Source organism: Pleurodeles waltl, chromosome 7, assembly GCF_031143425.1.
Source record: "Pleurodeles waltl isolate 20211129_DDA chromosome 7, aPleWal1.hap1.20221129, whole genome shotgun sequence".
Taxonomy (NCBI): Eukaryota; Metazoa; Chordata; class Amphibia; order Caudata; family Salamandridae; genus Pleurodeles; species Pleurodeles waltl.
The window spans coordinates 574,481,893-574,502,442 of record NC_090446.1 but is presented as its reverse complement, the minus strand read 5'-3'; the positions used below and the strand labels follow the sequence as shown (position 1 = coordinate 574,502,442).

At 42.3% G+C, this 20,550-nt stretch overlaps 1 protein-coding gene across 2 annotated transcripts in view; it reads right to left on the bottom strand.

Moving 5' to 3' along the window:
• Nucleotides 1-6,396: 6,396 nt before the first annotated feature.
• LOC138304377 (adenosine receptor A2b-like) overlaps nucleotides 6,397-20,550 on the bottom strand; it is a 30,409-nt gene continuing 16,255 nt past the window's right edge. For both annotated transcript variants that reach the window (XM_069244368.1, XM_069244369.1), the window contains exons 2-3: nucleotides 18,220-18,612; nucleotides 6,397-9,786 (exon numbers count right to left, since the gene is read on the bottom strand). In XM_069244368.1, coding sequence (XP_069100469.1) covers nucleotides 9,036-9,786; nucleotides 18,220-18,560 — 1,092 coding nt within the window. In that variant the 5' untranslated portion in view covers nucleotides 18,561-18,612 and the 3' untranslated portion in view covers nucleotides 6,397-9,035. The remainder of the gene's footprint in view (nucleotides 9,787-18,219; nucleotides 18,613-20,550) is intronic.

Sequence of the window (20,550 nt, the reverse complement as noted above, 5' to 3'; positions counted from 1 at the left end):
GCCCCTACATAGCGCCACCGAGTACAACGGATAATCATACTTTTCCACAGATTCTCTACAAAAGATATCCTTTGTAAGGCTTTGTAGGTGACTTTCACACTATTGTTAAAGTTGACTCACTGATGGCTAGTTTATCAAACCCGGGAACTATAATCTCAGAAGACACAATACACTATGACTGTGTGGCTCAAAGGGCAGATTTGGAAATCAAGAGAGCTTCTATTGCCTCAACATCTTCTGTCAGGGCTGCAGAATAATCTAGTTATACTAAGCAATCTTTGATTATTGAATTTTAAGGATTCCCATACGTTTTAGAGCAGAGGATGGGTGTCAATCTGGTATTAGTGGTTATTTATCAACAAGTTCGCTTTTTGTCCATTGTATCCTAACACTCTCTTAGTCGAGCTGCAGCAGCAGCAGGTCGTCGGTGGTGGCAAGACATCAATTGTGGATGAGATCTTGGAAAGCAGAAAAAAATTATAATGAAAATTCAATTTTCAGGAGCAACATTAATTGATAACCAACTGGATGCCCTGATTAAGTCAGAAGAGGACAGGAAATTGACTGCAGCAGTAAAGCAGCTATCAGCAGTAAGATATTCTTTAGCTCATAGAGAGTTTGGGCAAGCTTTTTAATTGAAGGCCTTGAATCAGCCCAGTTGAGGGAGGGGACGTGGCTGAGGTGTTCCTACCTCAGAAAAACCCTAGATGCAGCAATCCAGTGGGACATACCAACTACACCCAGCTTCTCAGTCCTCACTGCCACTTCAGAGAACCTTCTGCAAGAGGAAGGTTAGTTACATTTCTTCCTAGAGGTACAGAAAAGGCAATCAAGGACAAATAGGTTCTGCAGGTTATTTGCGAGGAATACCAGTTAATATTTCAATCTGTTCTCCAGATGTTTTGTGAAAGTACTATTCTAAGTAATCCAGAGAAACAAACTGCCCGATGGAATGGGTACAAAACGCTTCTACAGAAGAAGGCTGTTGTTTGTGTTCCATATCATCATATGGGAAAAGGAACATACTCAATCTGGAGAGAAAACCAACAAGAATGTTCAGAACGGTTCTGGATTTAAAGTCAGTAAATTCCTTAACTCTGCACATACGATTCACGATGTTCAGACAGTTCTTTTTTATTCATAAACATAAGATACATTTTACCATAATTAGATCTACTAGGTGCTTATCTCCATGGACTAGTTCCTCCAGGTTCACAAAGCTTTGTCCACTCTTGTGTGTGAAGCAAGAGCATTATCGGTTCCAGGTACTCCCCTTTGGCTGTGTTTCATCTTTGAAGGTTTTTATCAAGGTTTTGACTCCATTGATGGGGTTTATTCATTCTAAAGTAATTCAGTTGTTTATATGTCTGGATGATGGGTTTATTTGCTTATTTGTTCCTCTTCTTTATCTAAGGCACAAGTTAAAAAATGTGTTAGCTGATCTTACATCACAGATTTTGCTAAACATTGCTATTTGAGCCCTTTGTTATACAATCTTGTGGAAAGTATTTCTGCCTGAACCAAAGATTCAGAAGTTGTAGGGGAAATTATCAAGCCTTCTCCCAAGCAAATCTCCATCTGCCTGAGTATGGTTAAGAGTTAAAGGTTTCATGTCCTCAACAGTGCTGATTCTTCACTGGGCCCATTTACACATCCCCCCGTTGGTCACTTATTGAGACATTGGAGTCAAGTAACCCATGATTATAAATAGGAAGTCCTGTAGAGCCAGACATTTGACAAGCACTGCAGTGGTGGTTAAAGGAGGATTTTCTTATAAAGGAGAATCCTTTCTAAACCCTCCCCAACAGAGTAGTAACAGCAGATGTGAGCAGTTTGGGTTGTAGTGTGGTTTTAGATCACGGTTCAATACAGGAGCAGTGGTCCGCTCATAAAGCAGTAGCCTCAGTCAACTGGAGGGAATTGAAGGCTGTCTGTTAGCTCTTCTGAATTGTGCCCCACAGATATCTTATGAGGAGGTTCAGAGAAGAACAGACAGCAGGGTAGTAATGAGCTATGTCAACCACCATGAACATTGCCTGGTGAAATCATATTCTGTCACAGGAGGTATGTCAGTGGGTAGAGGACAATCTTCTATCTGTAACAATAGGTTTATCCACTGGAAGATAATTGTGCAGCAAATCATGTAAGCAGGGTGTTTTCTCTGATGTTTTCCTTATCAATGACAAATCTTGTATTCCAGTAGTTAGTGGGGAGGCTTGGCCAGACAGAGATATATTTCATTTGGAGGAGAATGTTCTGAGTCTATGAACCTCAAATGCAAGAGTCCAAGGCAAAGTCAGAGTTTCAAGCCGACCACAATGGAAGTCTCCTGTATTTTACACAAGTAAGCCTTGCTAGAGGGCCTGGATGATACATGCAGTGCCTTTCAAATGACCCAAGTGTCTTCTTTGTACCTTCCCTCCAATTCCTCTGATACCAAATGTTTACAGAAGATCAAGGAGGTCAAGCAATGGTTTTCTTATTAGTTCCATGCTAGAATCATCTTCTTTAGTTCTCGCTCCTTCCTTAGTTCAACCTCATTGGATAAATCCTCTTGCTCCTTATCCATTGAGGATCCCTCAGATGCCTCTAGCAGTTCTGTCCTGTCTGTAAATAGGGGCATGGGTACTGAAAGGTGGGGCCTAGAATGAAAAAGTTGTTCCCCAAAAGTAGCTTTATTGATCCAGCAATACAGGCGACCATCAACTTCACAATCATACTCTTGCCCCTAGCAGTCTTTTGCTTACTGGTGTAGAAGAGAGGATTCTTTGGAGGTTATGATTGAGCTCTTAGAAGTCCTTCAATTTCTAAATGATGGGTTTTAGTAACGTCTGCCTGTGTTTAAATTGTGGGCACAATGGGCACAGTAAGGACATTCAGGAACCCGGAGTTAGAAATTATAGGTCAATTAGTTTCTATGTTGCTGAGAGGTTTTAGCCATAACAAATCAGTCATTTGTGACCCTTTATGCTTTTGTGATCTTCCAGCAGTTTTGCAGTTTTTGCACAAGTCACCTTGTGAACCTCTGGACATGGCAGATGTGTTACATATAAGGTAAGTTTTTTAGTGGCTTTTTATTCTGCCAGACACATTGGGGAATTGGGAGCCTTTCTGTGTTCAGAGTACATTGTAAAGTTTTTCCCTAACAATGTTGTCCTCTGACCCCAAGTACACCATGTGCCCCTAAAGCTGCTTCGGCATTTCACTCTTCAAATTATCTAGTTTCACTTTTATTTTATCCTTCTCCATTTTCCATGGAAGAACATATTTGTATGCAGAACACTGTCAATCTATTTGGACAGAAAAAGCCTTTTTGGAAGGTTGATGCTCTGTTTGTTACATTTGAATTTGAAGATAAAAAAACCCATCACAGTACAGGTTTCACATCCCTACGAACTTGATGGGGTTTTTCGACTTTAAATTAAGGGTTGTGAGAGAAAAATGGATTATCAGTTGGGTTGTTTGTGAGATCTCACCAAGTAATAAAATCACTAATCCAAATCAGGTTCAGTTAGTTTTTTTTTTTATTAAACCTTAGCTCAGTTCTGGGTAGCTGTGGCACAGAACAGTCTGGCTTAGCTCAAAGGAAATCAAGTGTAAATCAATTATTAGTACCAAAACAGTCGGCAAGTAAGAAACATGACAATAACAAATCCACCACAATCTTGTGATGAGCTTTGATTCTGGCAAGTAGTGGTAGTCCATGAGCCTCATCGTGGTGTTCAAAAACCATTATCTTTTGGCTCTGGCTCACAAGTTGCAATTAAATGGCAACGAAGAACTTACCCCAGCAGTATCCAAGGGTCCAGAATGTGAGAGAGACCTCTTGCGGGCTAGTACTCAATCTTTTAGACACCAATGGAGTCCAGGTCAAGTCCATGGTGAACCGGTTAGCTGGGCACTTTGCAAGTGCACTGCTTCTTAAACTTTTGTGTCAATGAAGTTTATTAGGAGGCTAGCCAACTAGCCCTTGAAGTCCACTCGCTAGTCCTTGGCACAAGTGGGAACAGGTCTAGTCCTTTGGGGCTCTATTCATGGGTTGAACAGCAGGAGAAATACTTCTCCTTCTGAGGTTCTGTCTTGGCTCAGTAGGATTGGATGTCATTTAAGTGTTGCCAGGGGGTGCAGCTGCAACCACTGGCTTGCCCCCTGCGACCCCTGACCTCACCTTTGCAACCACTGGCTTCAGAGGTGGCAAAATTAGTGCCGGAGCACAAGGGCAGCTCGCCCTTATGGACATCAGTTGGGGTGCCACTTTCATTGTTTTCTTTTAACTAACTTTTTATTACACTAAAAGTGAATATTATTTTATGTGGGTGAGAGTATGTTTATGTGAGAGCATGTGTTTGTGGGAATGTGTGTATGTGTAAGTATGCATGTGTGAATGAAAGTAAAGGTTGAATATGTGTGATGTTTCTTACGCTACTCATGGCATTTTGGTAAATTGATGTTCATGTCAGTAGGTGCAGCAGGTGCAGTCTTTCTTGGTGCAGCCTTTCTTTCTTAGGTCCACAGATTCCATAGGTGCAGTCCTTCTTCGATTTTTTCAGAGTTCAGCAGTGTTCTGAGAAGAGGTGCCACTTTTATGCCCATTTCAAGTGTGTGGAAGCGAGGACTCACTAGTCAATGGTGCTAGTATTCCCATCGGGCAACCCTACCCACTTTTACATACTTTTCTGTGAGGTTTGCACTAAAAAGTCTGCCAGTGCATGTCTTTTCCCCAATCCAAGATGTCTGGATCCTTCTTCCCTTGGAGAGAGCTGTGGTTCACCCTTGATGTTTGCCCAGCATAATTAGCCACCTTGCCTGGAAAACTGGTTCTCCAATGGGTTTTCCCCCTCTGGAAGAGATGCCAGCCGCTTTACCTACAAAAAGGGCAGGGCAGGCTTCAGTGTGACTCACATTTGCCAGAAACTGTAGCCCCTTTGAAGTTGGACCACCTGTTGTCACAGTCCTCTGGCCATCCTGCTGGAGGAGGTCATACCTCCTCCCACCAAAAGTTGTTTTTTCCCATTTCCAGTGCTTTAAATGGGCCGGTACTCTCCGGTACTGAGTACCGGCACTTTTTTATTTTGAGAGGGAGAGTACCGGCATATCTCAAGAAAAACGTAATACTTTTAATTGGAGAGTACCGGCACTTCTCAGAAACAAGCAGGTACTCTGGTACAGAGTACCTGCACTTCTATTTTTCCATTTAAAGCACTGCCCATTTCTGAGAGTGATTCACAACTATTGGTAGGAGGGCATCAGGCTGTCTCAATGACAACCGCTGTAAGAATAGCTACTAGAACTTTAGGGCAAGAAAGTGGTGACTTTCTAACGTCATTTTTGAATTAAAAGTTACTTTAAATTTTACTTCAGCATTATCGGCTTTTATACCTTGGAGTATTATGTTAGGTGGTCCCAAATATAATTTATCACTTAGAGAGCATGGGCTTGTGAAACCCTATGTTAGCCAGTGGTACTACGAGTTTTACAAAAGCATTAGTCCAAAGCCAAAAATGAAGGAGTGACCATACAAAAAAAGATTCTATTCCTTACAGGGTGCTTGAATATTACAGGTTATGACGTTAGTGTACTTCGTTTTTATATCATGTGACAGGGAAGAGCGTGGGGCCATGTTGAAGGAATGGGAAACGTGTAATTTAAGCTTAGTTGTGACTATTCTTATATAAGGCACATTTGCCCATAAAGTAAAAATTGTGATAGAGGAACCTAAGACTTGGAGTAATTAAGATTACCAGTAAATAATTGATCATTATAGCATATTCTCAGTGAGACATGCATTCTAAAGACAAAAACATAATTTATATGATTGCTTATGAGAACTAGCTCATTTCTAGATAAATAGTGGGTTTTTACTACATTTTGAGAGGTGACACGAATTTAGATGGCAGGATCCCTTAGTTTTAGTTATCCTTGATGAGAACACCAATTGGGGCATTGATTTAATGTTTATATCATACTAGTTGTGTGATATCATCAACATAAACAGGGGAGAAAACTTGCACTCTACTAAAGGACTAAGAGCTAGAACAGAGTTAAGGATACACATCAAAACAGAAAAGAGAAAAATAAGAAATTTAGACTGTGAGGAGAAGTGCTGCTTGTATTTAGGAGATTAATGATGGCAATACAAAGTGTATTTGGGAAAGTACATTAAGATCAGATTTAGATGCTCAGGAATTACCAGACAGAAGAACGTATGAAATTGCATCATTTGATTTTAAATACATTTATGTTACAAACCATTGTAAAATGGATTCTTAGTCCTGACACCATGTTTAAATATTGATTTGTAATATGTTATGACCAGATGAAAACAGCCATTTCCAACATTGCTGGAGCAAGAAATGCAGTTTATTGGACAGGACGACCATTCTAGAGAAGTGGGTATCACATGCATTTGTTGTTTAATGTTTCACATACAGTACAGAATGTCTAAATGGTGAAATCCGCAAGCTGACCAGTGGCGCGGTGTGATAACATCGTCTGTTAGAGGTCAACGTGCATTAGTGGTAGTACCATTCCAAAAAGTGTGTATTAACCCAGTCCGCTTGAGTCCACTGCCACAACATATATCTCAGATCTAAGGTGCAGGGTCTGAAAAAATTACTTCCACGTTCTAATGGAAATGGAAAGAAGAAGATCTGCACTGGATTAAGGAACCATTAAAGCTTGTTTGAGAGCAATTTAGTGGGAGTATAAGAACGAACATCACTTACAACGGATACCACAGCGTGAAACTGCCTCTTGTTTGATTGGGAGTTAAGCTGTGCTGGGTGCCCAGCAAATATTCCTCTTCCTCATATTTTTGTCTTTTCCCTAGAACTCCTCTAAGATTTAAGATTGTTGTGATAACTGTTCCCATTTGCATTCTCAGGATAGTGAGCATCACTTTAATTATTTGAGCATTCTCTAAGCATTCTCTAAGTGATGAGTACTCATTCTATGTGTTTGTTTCCGCTGGATATTAGTAACGTGATCTTTTGTGTGTTCTCTAGTGGGTGGGATTCATTCTAATTTCCTGTCATTTTTATGAAGTTAATTTGAATAATTATGATTCGTTGCACCATCTGAAATGTGAGAGTGAAATACTAGTGTTCCTTAAATGGTGAAAGTAATAATAATTCACTGTGTATTTACAGGTTCTTCATAAGAACTCTGATTCCTGTGCATTCTATGGTTTGTGTAAAATAACCCCGAATCCTTTTTATTCCAAGGTTAGTAAAAATAAATCGGATTAGAGTATTCGCTGGTGATAAATACAATTTAGGTGTTCTATCTGGTAGATGGGACTAATTCTCAATCCCTTTGTATTCCCCGGCTTGAGACACAAACTCTGATTTTAAGGCAGGACTGGAGGCTCTTATAATGTACAACACATTGTATTCCTCTCTTTCACAACAATATAGATAAAGAAGGCATTGAGACAGAATGCTCTATATCCATGTTAGCCTAAGTTATGCAACGTGCAAAGTGAATGGTGAAAATAAATATGACTCCCTGCGCATTCACAGTTTCGAGGGAACAGCTCCCATTCTCAGAGACTTCTCTGGATGGTGAGACTAAAGCTGGTTCTGTTTACTTAGATTTGGAAGCATAATTCGGACCCGATGTGTACTCATTAGTTTGTTGGAATAACTCTCATTCCTATATAACTATAATTTCCTGTATATTCTCTACAAGTTAGCAATATGTTATTCCGTGTCGGCGAGAATAACTCTTATGCCCATGTACTCGGTGATTGGTGAGAATAAGTGTGATTCCCTGGAACTCTTAGGTTGGGAAGAGTAACTCTGGGAGCCTGGGTGCACACCCTGCACTGTGAATATAACTTGGATTCCTTTTGCATTCTCTATTGAATGAGAATATTTCTGATGCCTGTGCATTTTCTGGTTGTTGAGAACAATTCGATTACTTGTATATTCTTTAGCATGTTAGACTACCTCTAGATCCCTTGTAATCTGTTGGGACTGAGACTAACTCTGATTCTGTTTATTTTCGGTATAGCGAGAATGATTCTGACTCCATGTGGTGAAAATAACACTGAAATCGTCTGTATCCTCTGGTAGGTAAGAATAGCCCTGATTCGCTATGTATTGTGTGATCAGTAAGAATACATGCAGTCCCTTATGTGTTATCAGGAAGGTTTAAACTGTGACCTCGTGGTGATGAAATAACTCTTACCCTTCCCTGTGCATTCTCTTAATCTCTTTCCATGCTCTGATTGTAGGGATAACCCTGATTCTCCTATACAGGTCGGTGAGAATAACACTAATAACGTTGGTAGCCTCGGTATTCTGTCGTGAGTGAGAAGAAGTCTCTCTCCAGGTACTGGCGGCTGGATTAGAATAAATCTGAATTTCTGTTTATTCTGTAGACCGTTTCCCTGATCCTGCAGATTCTCAGATTGGTGAGAAGAACTTTGATTCTTTGTGTATTCTCAGGTTGCTGAGGTGGGCTTGTGCCACTGACCAAGACACTGAAGGTGAGTAAAGATGTTCTACATGGTCTCTCCCTCTCTCTCCATCCACCACCACTGTAGAAGAGGGACCTATACGCAAAAGGGATGCATATTGTCACTCCAGTGTTGAGCAGAGGGAGCTCTGCTACCATAGACAGAGTTGTAGCTCACATTTCGCGGTTACTAGACTGGTATCAGGATGATGTAGCTTTTTTTGGATAAGAAGCACCCACCCGTGTCCATCAATAAATAAATTAGTAAACAGTAGATATTGTGTTGAGGCAATCACCCCATATCTTCCAACCATGCATCCAGCAGATCGATGAGAATTTGGCCTCCATCATACTAGAGGCCTAGTTAAGGCTTGGTGTCATAGCCTCCTATCAGATAGCCTCGATGCCATGTCCTTCTACCACATATACCTTTGCTTTGTAAGCTCTTGGTAGCAGGTACTGTCATCTCATCTTCTGTGTGGTCGTCAACTCCTGGCTTCATGCACATGTGGTTTCTATCCTATCCTTTCAGTGATCATAGGGCATAATCAGAAGAGAGCCCCTATGCTTTGCCATCACGTGTCCCGTGTGGTTGATAGCATGACTATGCTGGTCTCTCGACTCATAGAGCGCATCATGCTTACCCTGGTCAGTTCATCCCGGTAGCCTTCCCTGAGCCGACAGGCTTTTCCGACAAGCACAGAGAAGGCCCTGCGGAATTCACGCAGACGGAAGGCATAGATGACTGGGTTAAGCACTGAGTTGGCATGAGAGAAAGCAATAGCCAGGTCCATGAGCCAGATGGGTGGCCTTGGGCAGTCAGGGCAGAAAACAGGCAGGCAGTTTAGAATGTGGAGGGGCAACCAGCAGAGAGCAAAGAGCCCCACAATGAGAGCCAGTGATTTGGCTACATGAATCTCCTTGAGGAGAAAGGCTTGGGTCTTTCCACCGCTGCCTGGACCTCCACCCTTGGGACGCATCTGACGCAGCTGCTTACAGGCCACATTGTAGATGCTGATGTAGAGGAACATCATGCACACGAGAGGGAGCAATATGCAGCCGAAAAAGTTGAAATAGACCATGTAGTTCATGTCCACCACCACCTCAAAATAGCACGCCACTGTTCGGCAGGAGGTCAGCGTCTTGTTAGCTGATGAGTGAGTGACGTCCAGTAGTGAGAACTCACTGTTTTGGTCCTTGCATGCACTTTCAACAGATTGAAGGTTGTTCCAACCGAAGAGGGGGATCATTCCCAGGAGGACAGCCAACATCCAGAGGATTGCCATCACCTTCTTAGCTTGGGCACCATTCACAAGGGCTCCGTACCTGCAATGACGAACAAGAGGAAAGCAATAAGTAACAGGCATTCTTCTGCTGTCATCCACGTGTTGTTTGTGATGTGAAATAGAGTGGCAAAAGACAGCACTTCAGAAGTACAAGATGTTCTTTCACACATAACTGTGAGATATGGATTTCATTTAGTGGGGTTCTGGATCCAGTCTGGTTCCCATTCCGCCAGGTAATTCTGGAGGTAATATAGCGCACGTAAATGACAGGACCAAACCACACAACAAAGCTACACAATTTCCCTTTATTTTAATAGAAACCTCTTCGTGAAAGCTAGGCAAAATATGAACGCTTTAGGAATCAGGACCCATTGTTACCAGAGAAGTGCAGCAGCAGCTTCAGAAGTCTCTGAGCTTAACCACGGCCTATGGTTTAATCAGCAGTCTACTCATGAAAAAATGCAATCTGAACCAAATCGTAGCTCAGCCTTGCTGGCAGCACCTCCAGCTCAAATGGACCGACTGTTTTCAACCAGGTTTTCTCTAAAACCACCACATTTTAAAGTACGTAATACAATAATGTGCTCTTCTTACTACAAGCAAGCTAAATAGTCAAAAATTTCAAATACTGTTTTCAATAAAAATTTCCATGTTTGGAAAAACAAACATTGTTTTGAGGATAATGGCACTAAAATAAATATGTAAAAAAATGCATAACTGGTGCCATGTGTAATATATTCCTGTACTGCCATCTTGATGTTCTGGCGACGTTTACAAACAATCTGGCCATTGAACGAGATGTCACCAGAATCCATAGCACCTGTTAACAATTCTATAAGTTGTGTCTATTCCTTCCATACGAGGTGAGCCATGACTGCCACTCTTTTTTACTACGTGAAAAAGCTTTGAATGAGATGTGTTTGAGAAGGTCCTTGATTACGTTTTGACATATTCGTATGATGGTGTAGCTAAGTTCTTAGAGTGAAGCAGCAGAAACATAGGTAAATGGTGGCTGCATGATGTTTTCTGTGTTGGCATATGATGATGGGTATGTGGGTGTATGAGGTGTATGTGTACCTGTACGGTGGTGGGATTGGGAGGATAGGTGTTTAGGTGATTTGTGGTGGCTGTGTGGGCATTTGACAGTGGGTGGGTGGACGGGTTTTGGTGTAAACTGGTGGTTGTGCTGAATGCAAAAGGCTGGGTGTATGATCATATAAGATGTTGGAAGGGTGGCCGTACGGTGGTGTTTTTTCCAAATAGTGGTGGGTTGATGCATGTATGAAGGTGGGTGTGTTGGCATACTTTGATGAGTATATTGGTGTCTTATTCTTGTTGTGTTGAAGTACAATGGTTGGTGTGTTGGCACAAGGTGTAGTTGATGATGTTTATGTTGTGTAGTGTTTACCTTTAGATTGAAACGATGTGTGACATGTCAAACACTGTAAACTGGGAATAGAAATTAGGGATGACTTGGTACAGTGAAGTTGGGGCACACACCTCAAATCATGAATTTCCTGACTTTTTAGCTAATATATTAGTCAATTGTCAGTTCAATTTCAACTTAGTTTTTGTAGGGAACTCCATTGTTTAGTTGTGTTTGTTGTTGTTTTGTTGTGTTTTTATTCTGTGTTTTGGTATGCTACGTTGTCTTTGTGGATGGATGACAGTGGGTATATTGGCATGTAATGGTGGGTGTGTTTGTGTATTATGTTGGTTGTCTCAACTTGTGATGGTACCTGTGTTAGTGTATGATGGGGAGTGTATTGTCCTTGGTTGTGTGAATGTATGATGTTGGTTGTGTTGATGTAAAATGATGAGTGTGTTTGTGCATGATAACAGTTGTTTGAGATTATGAATGTGGGTGTTTTGACCTAAAATCTTTTTGTTTGATGGTAATGTTGATGGTGGTAATGCTAATAATGGTGGTGTTAAAGATGGTAGTAATGGAAATGCTGGTGGTTACAGTATTGACTCTAATGGTGGAGAGGTAAAGATGGTTGGAGTGGTAGTAGTAGTAATGGTGGCGGTGCTGGTGAGAATAGTGGTGGTGCTGGTAATGGTAGACTACCATGCCCCCTCTGATTTTATCTCTTCTGTTTTGTGAAGAACTATGTAGGATTTATTTCAGAATTATAAATTATATTGGTACTACCATTGATCTTGTTATGGTGACCTTGTTTCAAACCAACTATTTCCTTAGTTCATCATTTTCCATACCTCTGTTCCTGTCTAAAAACTACAACATTTGTTGGTGGTAGCAAATTTGTGATGAATTTCAATCATCTCCCATGATACCTGAAAATTCAATATTTGAAGGTCCTTACCCCCATGCCTTCAGCAATGCACAGCTTTGTTCGGTCTGGCACCCAACCCTCTGCAGGCAATCATTGCTCTGTCCCCCACTACATACAGCCTACGGCATGCACAGTGGTGGTTGGCTGCAGGGTCTGATCTATGACCAGCCCATTCTCTATTTTGTTTGGTACCACAGTACATCAGTTGGGCCCTTGCTGGGTTCCACTGTACCAAATACTAGTACTGTGGCTCTGTGTTTGGCCACAGGGTTTGGCCTCTGGCAAGGCTGAGCACCAAAACTCCATGGGCTCCCAACCCACCCCTGCACATGGCCTTTGTCATGGCACTACAGAGAGTTGGCCTGAGAACTTGGCATCTTGCTAGGCTTCGCACCCAACTCCATATGGATGCTCAACACCCAGCAGCCTTCAGCTGTGTGCAGCAGTGGGTTGAACTTGCACCCAACCCACTGCAGGCGGCCAACCCTCACTGCGCATGGCTTACAGCCTGCACAATGGCAGTTGGCTTCTTGGTCTGTTCTGTAACCAGACCCTTATTTATTTTTTCTTTATTTTTTTTTAGTACTGTTGGTACTGTGGTAGCAACACTGGTACCAGAGTACCACATTGGGGTACCTTGCTGGCTCCCTCTGTACCAATTTCTGGTACCATAGTACACACAACTCAAAATACTTTTTTTCAGTTTATAAATGTTGACTTATGGGTACCTGTGGGACCACCCATATGGCCGTGGCTGTCAGGGTATGTCCACCCTACTCCTTTATGTGGCTTTGGATTTGTTTTTCAAGATGAAAGGATTGAGTCCCTGAGCTCTGTAATGGCTGCCACAACATATTCTCCATGTTGTGACCTGCCAATCATAATCCACCCACTCACTTTCAATGTGTCAATCAGAGCATAGCCGGACACCAACAGTCCAGATATCTCCAACGTTTTACGTTTTACTAGCATTAACTCCTTCATTACCACCTGTGCACCTTTTTAAACACCAATTTCTGCAAAAGAGCTGAACAAATTCACACCAAATAACAAAATGCATGACCTCTGAGTAATGCTTAGCCATTTTTTCTGTATCAGAGACCATGCTTTCCTATGGTAATTAACACGTGAAATCACACTTTTGGGACATCCCCTATTTCTTGGCCACCGCTTAACAGATAGATAGATAGACAGATAGATAGATAGATAGATAGATAGATAGATAGATAGATAGATAGATAGATAGATAGATAGATCAATAGATAGGCCTTCTCATTGAATGTTTGCCAGGGGCTTCTCACATTAAAGATATGTTTGCTAAACATACTCTATAGTGTGCAAGGGTGAGCTTGTCAGGTGTGCTGTTTATGGGTCTACGAGCAGCTCTTTATTTGTGAAAGTATTTTTTTACTGATTCTGAAAGAAAGATGAAATATACTACTTTACACAGTGGTGATTGCCACTGTGTAGATATAGTTAGGTCAGACTTTCTATTTTTTTAAATCTTGTTATTGGCATTTTGTCATTGGAGTTTAACAGCTTTAAGAGCATTTTATACAACATGTATGCTACAGGTGGCACAGCAGAGTACCGTACAATACAGAAATACGAACAAATGAGCATTATAAACAAATGCAATGCTCGAAAGTCATTTTTTGTTTGTTTGGGGGGAGAAGCGCCTTGAGACCCTCACGGGTGAGTAGTGCGCTTTACAAATTCCTGATTGATTGAAATGAGTGTGTCTAAACAGAGGCAACGTTTACATGTGCCAGGTGCACAATCCAACAGAACTATTTGTAACTGTAATGATATCATTATCGTTATAGTTAGGCTCACATTTTAAATGTACAAAACCATAGAAATTCAGCTGTTAGAGTTATTTCAAGTAACTATAAGTCGTGCTCTAAAGTAACTATAACTCATGCCCTCATCATGCACTGCTAATTACCCCAGCTATTACAGCACTCATGATATCTTTTATAATGTCAATGATATTATCACTGTAACATTTGTTTTAAAATTATTCATTAAAAAACACTGTGCATGGTGGGGGTGTGAGTTGTAGGTACCTTAGGGTATGAGTTATAGTTACTTGAAATAACTCTAACTATAACTGTTGAATTTCTATGGTTTTGCTTGTTTAAAAAGTGAGCCTAAATATAATGTGCCTGTAATCTTTGTTTTTTTTCTTCAGTATATATATATAACATATATGTTATATATATATACATTTACAAGGATACCAGGGAGGTGGTGGTCCATATATATATATATATATTTATATATATATATATATAAATATATTACCTATTGGCGGTCACAAGTAGGTAGTTATAGTCAGGACCATGCTTCCATACCATAGAAAAAGCATGTTTGGACTTTCCTATATCTTTGGTGTCGTTTGACGAATATTCATGAAATTTTCCCAACAAAAGTGTGCTGATAATTCTTGCTGCACACAGAAAGTTTTCGGTTGATCCTTTAAGTGGGGGCTGAGGAAACGTTGTGGGTCAATAAACGTGTGTTTCCCAGGTTAATTCCCATAGGAGTTTTCAACACGACTACAGCTTGATTCGCTTGACGGAAATACACCAAATTTAGCAGAAAGCTAGATTTTGTTCTGCAGTTTGTGCTTTTTGTTATTTGGTGTAAATCCGTTCAGTAGTTGTTGAGAAATTTAAGAAAATACAAATTTGTATATCTCTGGCTGTGACGACTTTGCAAATAATGACTAGCTCGTGCAGGGAAATGCAGTGCTCTGATCAGCTGCCAACACTTCAACCAGGAAGTGTTGGCAGCCATCTTGGGACTCAGCTTCAGTTTGGTCACAAAAAATAAATGAAAGAAAAGGAAAAGGGGCCACAGTAGGGACACCCTGACTCCTTAGCTTTTCTGCTGGCGTCTCAGAAGGATTCCCAGTGCAAAAAACTACCCTGATCCATGAATCTGTGGCAAAAGTTTAAAAAAAAACAATTGCAGGCTCCGCTCTTGTTTTACTATAACCCCCCAGTGGGCCAGGTCCCCGGAGCATGTTAAAAATAATGTAGGGGGGCATGAGGGGCCCCCCTCCTAGGGCATTTTTATGCCCCGAGGGTTTAATTTTCATTATATGGGGGGGCGCATGGCCCCCCACAGCCCTGGGAACCGCCACCTCCCAGGGGCTAAATAATTAATGAATGTGGGGGGACCAGGGACCACCACCTAACTGGGGCTAAATACATTGTGAAAGCTGGGGGGCTGCATACCCCTCCCACAGCCTGGGAGGCCGCCACCTTCACAGGGCTAAATACATTGTGAATGCAGGGGGTGCTGTGTGGCCCTTCCCGCAGCCCTGGGGAACACCATCTCAGAAGGAATAAATACATTGTGAAATAAGGGGGGCCAGGAGATGCCCCGCTGCCCTGGGCACTGCCACCTCCCAGGGGGAAAACAATTTATGTGTGTGGGGGTTACATGCGCCCACCCCCCCAAGCTCCGGGGAGCGCCACATCCCCAGGGCTATTCATCTTAATGAAGGGGGATGCCATGCACCCCCCACAGCCCTGGGGACCACCACCTCCCCAGGGCTAAGTTTAAACAATGAATGTGGTCTGTCACAGACCCCCGGCCCCAGGGACCACCACCTCCCCAAGTCGGCTCCTGCTATGTCCTGGGGTGTTCACCACCATGTCATTTCCATTGGAACTGTAGCGCCTGTAATGCTATTGCAGATATATGTAGATTATGCGCTCCAGTTCAGGATGTTATTAACATGGAACTGTGCATTATGGGAATTGGGGTTTTGATATTGAAGTCACATGACTGTGTATTTAAAAAGCACTGGCTTACTCACACCTGCTCTTACTTACCTGTGAACAAGGCATGTTGTTGCCGAAACGCGTCAGGACTTTCTGTCTTGCTGCCCAGAAGAGCTATTAAATGCTTGGGTATTTCGTGTTTGGGAGATATTTTCTGTGGGATGCTTCGCCCCAGTAACCCATGCCGCCCTGCAGGGTCTGTGGCCCCCATACGGACCAGGAGGTGACAAGTGATATATATATATATATATATATATATATATATATATATATATATTTATATATATATATATATATATTTATGTATTGCCTAGTGTCAACTACTGGTAGGTAGTTATAGTTAGGACCTAGTTTCTATAGGAAAAGTGTTTATTGTTTTGCTAATTACTTTGGAGCAGTTTGATTAATCTTCACAACATTTTCCAAATGTGTTTGCCGCTGACTTCTGCTGCTGTCTTGAAAGTTTGGGGGTGATCCGTAACGTGGAGGTTGAGAAAAAAGGGAGTCCCAAAATGCATTTTCCCTATACAGTTTCCCACACGGATTTTAAACATGACTACACCCCGAGGCACTAGACGGAATTACACAAAATTTGTCAGGCAGCTAGATCGTGGTCCAGAAAGATCCCTTTTTGTAATTTAAGTAGATTTATGCATATCTAGGGATGCAGATCCTCTGTGATTCTGACAGATCCCATAGTGAGTTCTGATTGGCTGCCAGCACTTCAACCAGGAAGTGTTGGCAGCCATCTTGTGACTTCCGAGTCCTATAAAAACACACAAAAATCAGAAGGGGCAGGGTAGGGATACCCTAACCCCCTAGGACTCAGACCCCACCGAGGCCCACATTTTTTGTTTAATTTTGCTGCAAATTTGCAGAGGATCAGTGGATCCACAGTAATTAAAAAAAAAAAAAAAAAAAAAGTGTTTCCTGCGCTTGTTTTTTGCCCCCCTGGGTGGACCAAATCTCTGGGGAAATACTTTATATTTAATGGGGCAGGGGCGCACGTGGCCCCCTTCCACGGGCCGATTTTGTCCCCAGGGACCGCTGTTCCCCCCAGGCAAGGTCGATATTTACAAGAGGAGGAGGGCATGTGGGATCCCTTCCCTGGGTTTATTTTGGCCACAGTGTCCCCATCCCCAGGGCCCCCCCTTCTGGAGTCATTAATGGCCCTGGAGACCCCACCCCTTGGCATCATTATAACTTGCGCCCTCTCCATGCACTGCTACCACATATTACATTAGTCATACAATCTTCTATGACATTATTAGGCCCATATTTATACTTTTTTGAGCGCCGCATTTGCGTCCTTATTTGACGCAAAAGTGGCGCAAACTTGCAATATACAATTGTATTTTGTAAGTTTGCGCCGTTTTTGCGTCACAAAACGGCGCAAACGCGGCACTAAGAAAGTATAAATATGGGCCTTAATGATATCACTGCAACATTTGCAATAAAATTGTTGATGACAAATCTGTACATGGTGGGGGTGCAAGTTATAGTTACTTTAGGGCACGAGTTATAGTTGCTTGAGATAACTCTAACTGCTGAATATCTATGTTTTGTGTCGGTAAAGTCTGAACCTAACTATAACGTCCCAGTAACCTTTGTTCATTTTAGTTAATATATATCTCTATATCTATATGTGTCTATATCTATAAATACATCTATCTATCTATAAACAATCAAGGTTGTTGACATACGTCCATGTAGTCTATAAAGCATACAACTTTCTGCAGTATACCTGTGCCATGTTTGATTTTCTTTTCAGCTGTTTTTTCTCAATAACAAATAAGGATGGACATATCCTTCTTTTAGCTTTAGTGTGTGCTTCCTGCATCACAAATTACGGATAAGCACACTTTCAAAATGTATACCTTACTTACCCAGATTCAGATACAAGATCCTTATGACTAGAGGAAATTGATCCCATTCTTATAAATCTCCTCTGCTGTTTGACGCACTTTATGTTTCTAATGTGTGGACATTTTGTCAAAAGGCATTTTTAACATGGAAGTCGACCGTTTGATGAATAAGGGAGACCTCTGGCTCGCCTATCTTTTGTATGTGGAGATCATTGCCTATAGGTGAAAAGTTATGAGTAGTGACTTTACACTCGTAAATTTAGTTTTAGATGTCTGTGACCTCTGGTTTCATGAGGTAGAGATATGTAGGTCTTAATGTAGGAGTAAAATTACAATTGAAATTGGTGAATAGTTAAAAAGTGTAGACTTACACCTAGGTGCCAGAGTAAATGTACAGGTGAGTAACTCTACATGTGTACAGTTAACTTTGTGCATAGAGCCCTTAAAGTCAGTCAGCTACACCTCAGGCTTCACCTAACTCCACTCCATCCCCAAATCACAACCAGTGAATTACCTCAGTGGGAGGCGAATGGCCAGGTATCGGTCCACAGCAATTGCCAGGAGGCTGAAGACCGAGATCTGCGTGACGACGAGCACCAGGCAGGCTAGGAAGAGGCAGCCATGAAAGTCCATGTGAAAGCCCACACTGATGGTGATGGCAAAGGGAATGACCAGCAGGCCCACAGCCACATCTGCCACAGCCAGAGACACAATGAAGTAGTTAGTGATGTTCTTCAGGCGTGGATTTGAGGCCACAGCCCAGATGACCAACAGGTTGCCAGCCACAGTCAGGAGGGCCAGCAGAACCTCCACCGCAATGTAGACAGTGAGCACTGCACGGGCTGCAGTGTCCATCACAGGTACAGATGGGCTAGGTGTCCACTGGATCACTGCTCATTCAGAGAGCCTGCAACAAAGAGGACATACCAGGGGTTAAAGGTCAAAAGTTAACATGGCGTTAGGTTGGGTTAGAGGTCAAAGAGGACACCCTTTTCTTTGTGCCATTATGAGATTTATGGGAATGAAGTTAGAGGTCAAAGAGACCCCATTTTATATTTGTGGTTACAGGTTGAAGAAGGGACATGTCAACACCTGGTGTTTCAAATCACAGAACCAATAGAACGTATCTAGACAAATGGCTCAGACGTTGGGTGCATTCTTTCTTGGGGTTAGAGCAAAAGGAAATGGAGAGATGTGCCAGAGATAGAGGTTACAGAAGGCATACAAATATATCTGACACATGTCAGTGAGGACAAGCACTTGTGCACAAGGTGAGAGGGTGCAGATGACACCCACTCTTACCTGGGGTTAGGTCACAGGCCTCTAGCACCATCTGAGCTTCAACAAACAAACCATCATACCCACACTACTAATGATACACCTCAAACAGAAAACACACTGTGGTCTGCATTGAGCTCATGGAGAGATCATGAAGACCAGGGTGTGAAGGTACCTAAACCCCACAGTGCTCCAAGGCCACACTAATGGCAATACAGCACTATACAAATGTCTTCAGATAACCCAACAATAATAATGAAGTATCCCTTCACCTATGTGACAGGTGCCAAGTTCAGCAGTCACACCTCAGAAACATCCACCAAAAATACTTTGGCACATATTTATATTTCAATTGCGCCAAATTTGTGTCATTTTTTTACGCAAATTTGGCGCAAACCTAACTCCATATTTATATTTTGAGGTTAGACACGTCTAGTGTCAAAATATTGGAGTTAGCACATTTTTTTGGATGCATGCACCTACCTTGCATCAATGAGATGCATGGTGGCATTCCCATCTAAAAAATGGTGCTAACCCCATACCCCATATTTATCGCCAGTGCTAAAATGACGCACGGGTGGGAGGAGGGTCTAAATAATGGTGCAAGACTTGCTTTGCACCATTATTTATCGCCTGGGTCAGTCCAGGCGTTAGGGGACATGTGGACCCATTTCCATGGTTGAACACCATGGAATGGGCCCACAGGTGCCCACCCCAAGCCCTTGGATGACCCCCACCCACACCAGAGGGACACCAGAGGGTGGGGGACCCCATCCCAGGTAATTAGTGTAAGTATAGGTAAGTATTTAAAAACAATGTAAGTGGCATTGGGGGCCCTGATATGGGACCCACTGCATGGCACTGGGTGCAATGGCCATGCCCAGGGGACCCTGGTCCCCTGTGCTGGCCATTGGGGTGGTGGGCATGACTCCTGTCTTTTATAAGACAGGAGTCATGTGGTATGGATGGTTTTGCATCAGGGAAGGACGCTAGGCTGGTTAAAGGCATTTTTTGCCTCTAACCAGCCTAGCGTCTTTTTTTGAGGCAAAACCCCTTCACCCGTACCGCCACCCCCACCCAGCTAGCGTAATTTTTGTGTAAATTAGCCCAAGCTTAGCGCCGGCTTGCACCATTCCATAAATATGGTGCCCGGTTGGCGTTCAGGAATGGCGCAAGCCGGTCCTAAGCTTTTTGATGCAAAACTGCGTTAGTGCAGTTTTGCATCGAGAAGTATAAATATGCCCCTTGGTGCTCTAGAATTGCCAAGGTCATCTAATCACACACATTCTTTGCACCGCTCACAAAGGCTGAAAGATGCTCAGTGGGTTCCACTGTATTAAACTAAGACGACAGACTTACAAAGGAGACTGAAGCCACAAAAACAGCACATATATACCAGGTGCAGAATAATTAACAGGGAGGGGTCCACTAGAGGATTTCATACGCTGCCAATGGCAGGGGCATCACGTATACCTGTAAGTCGTGGAAGGATTATAGTAAAGCACTTACCTGATCTTGTTACTGTGGCTCCCAATATGCTGTCATGAATTATTAAAACCCAGTTCAC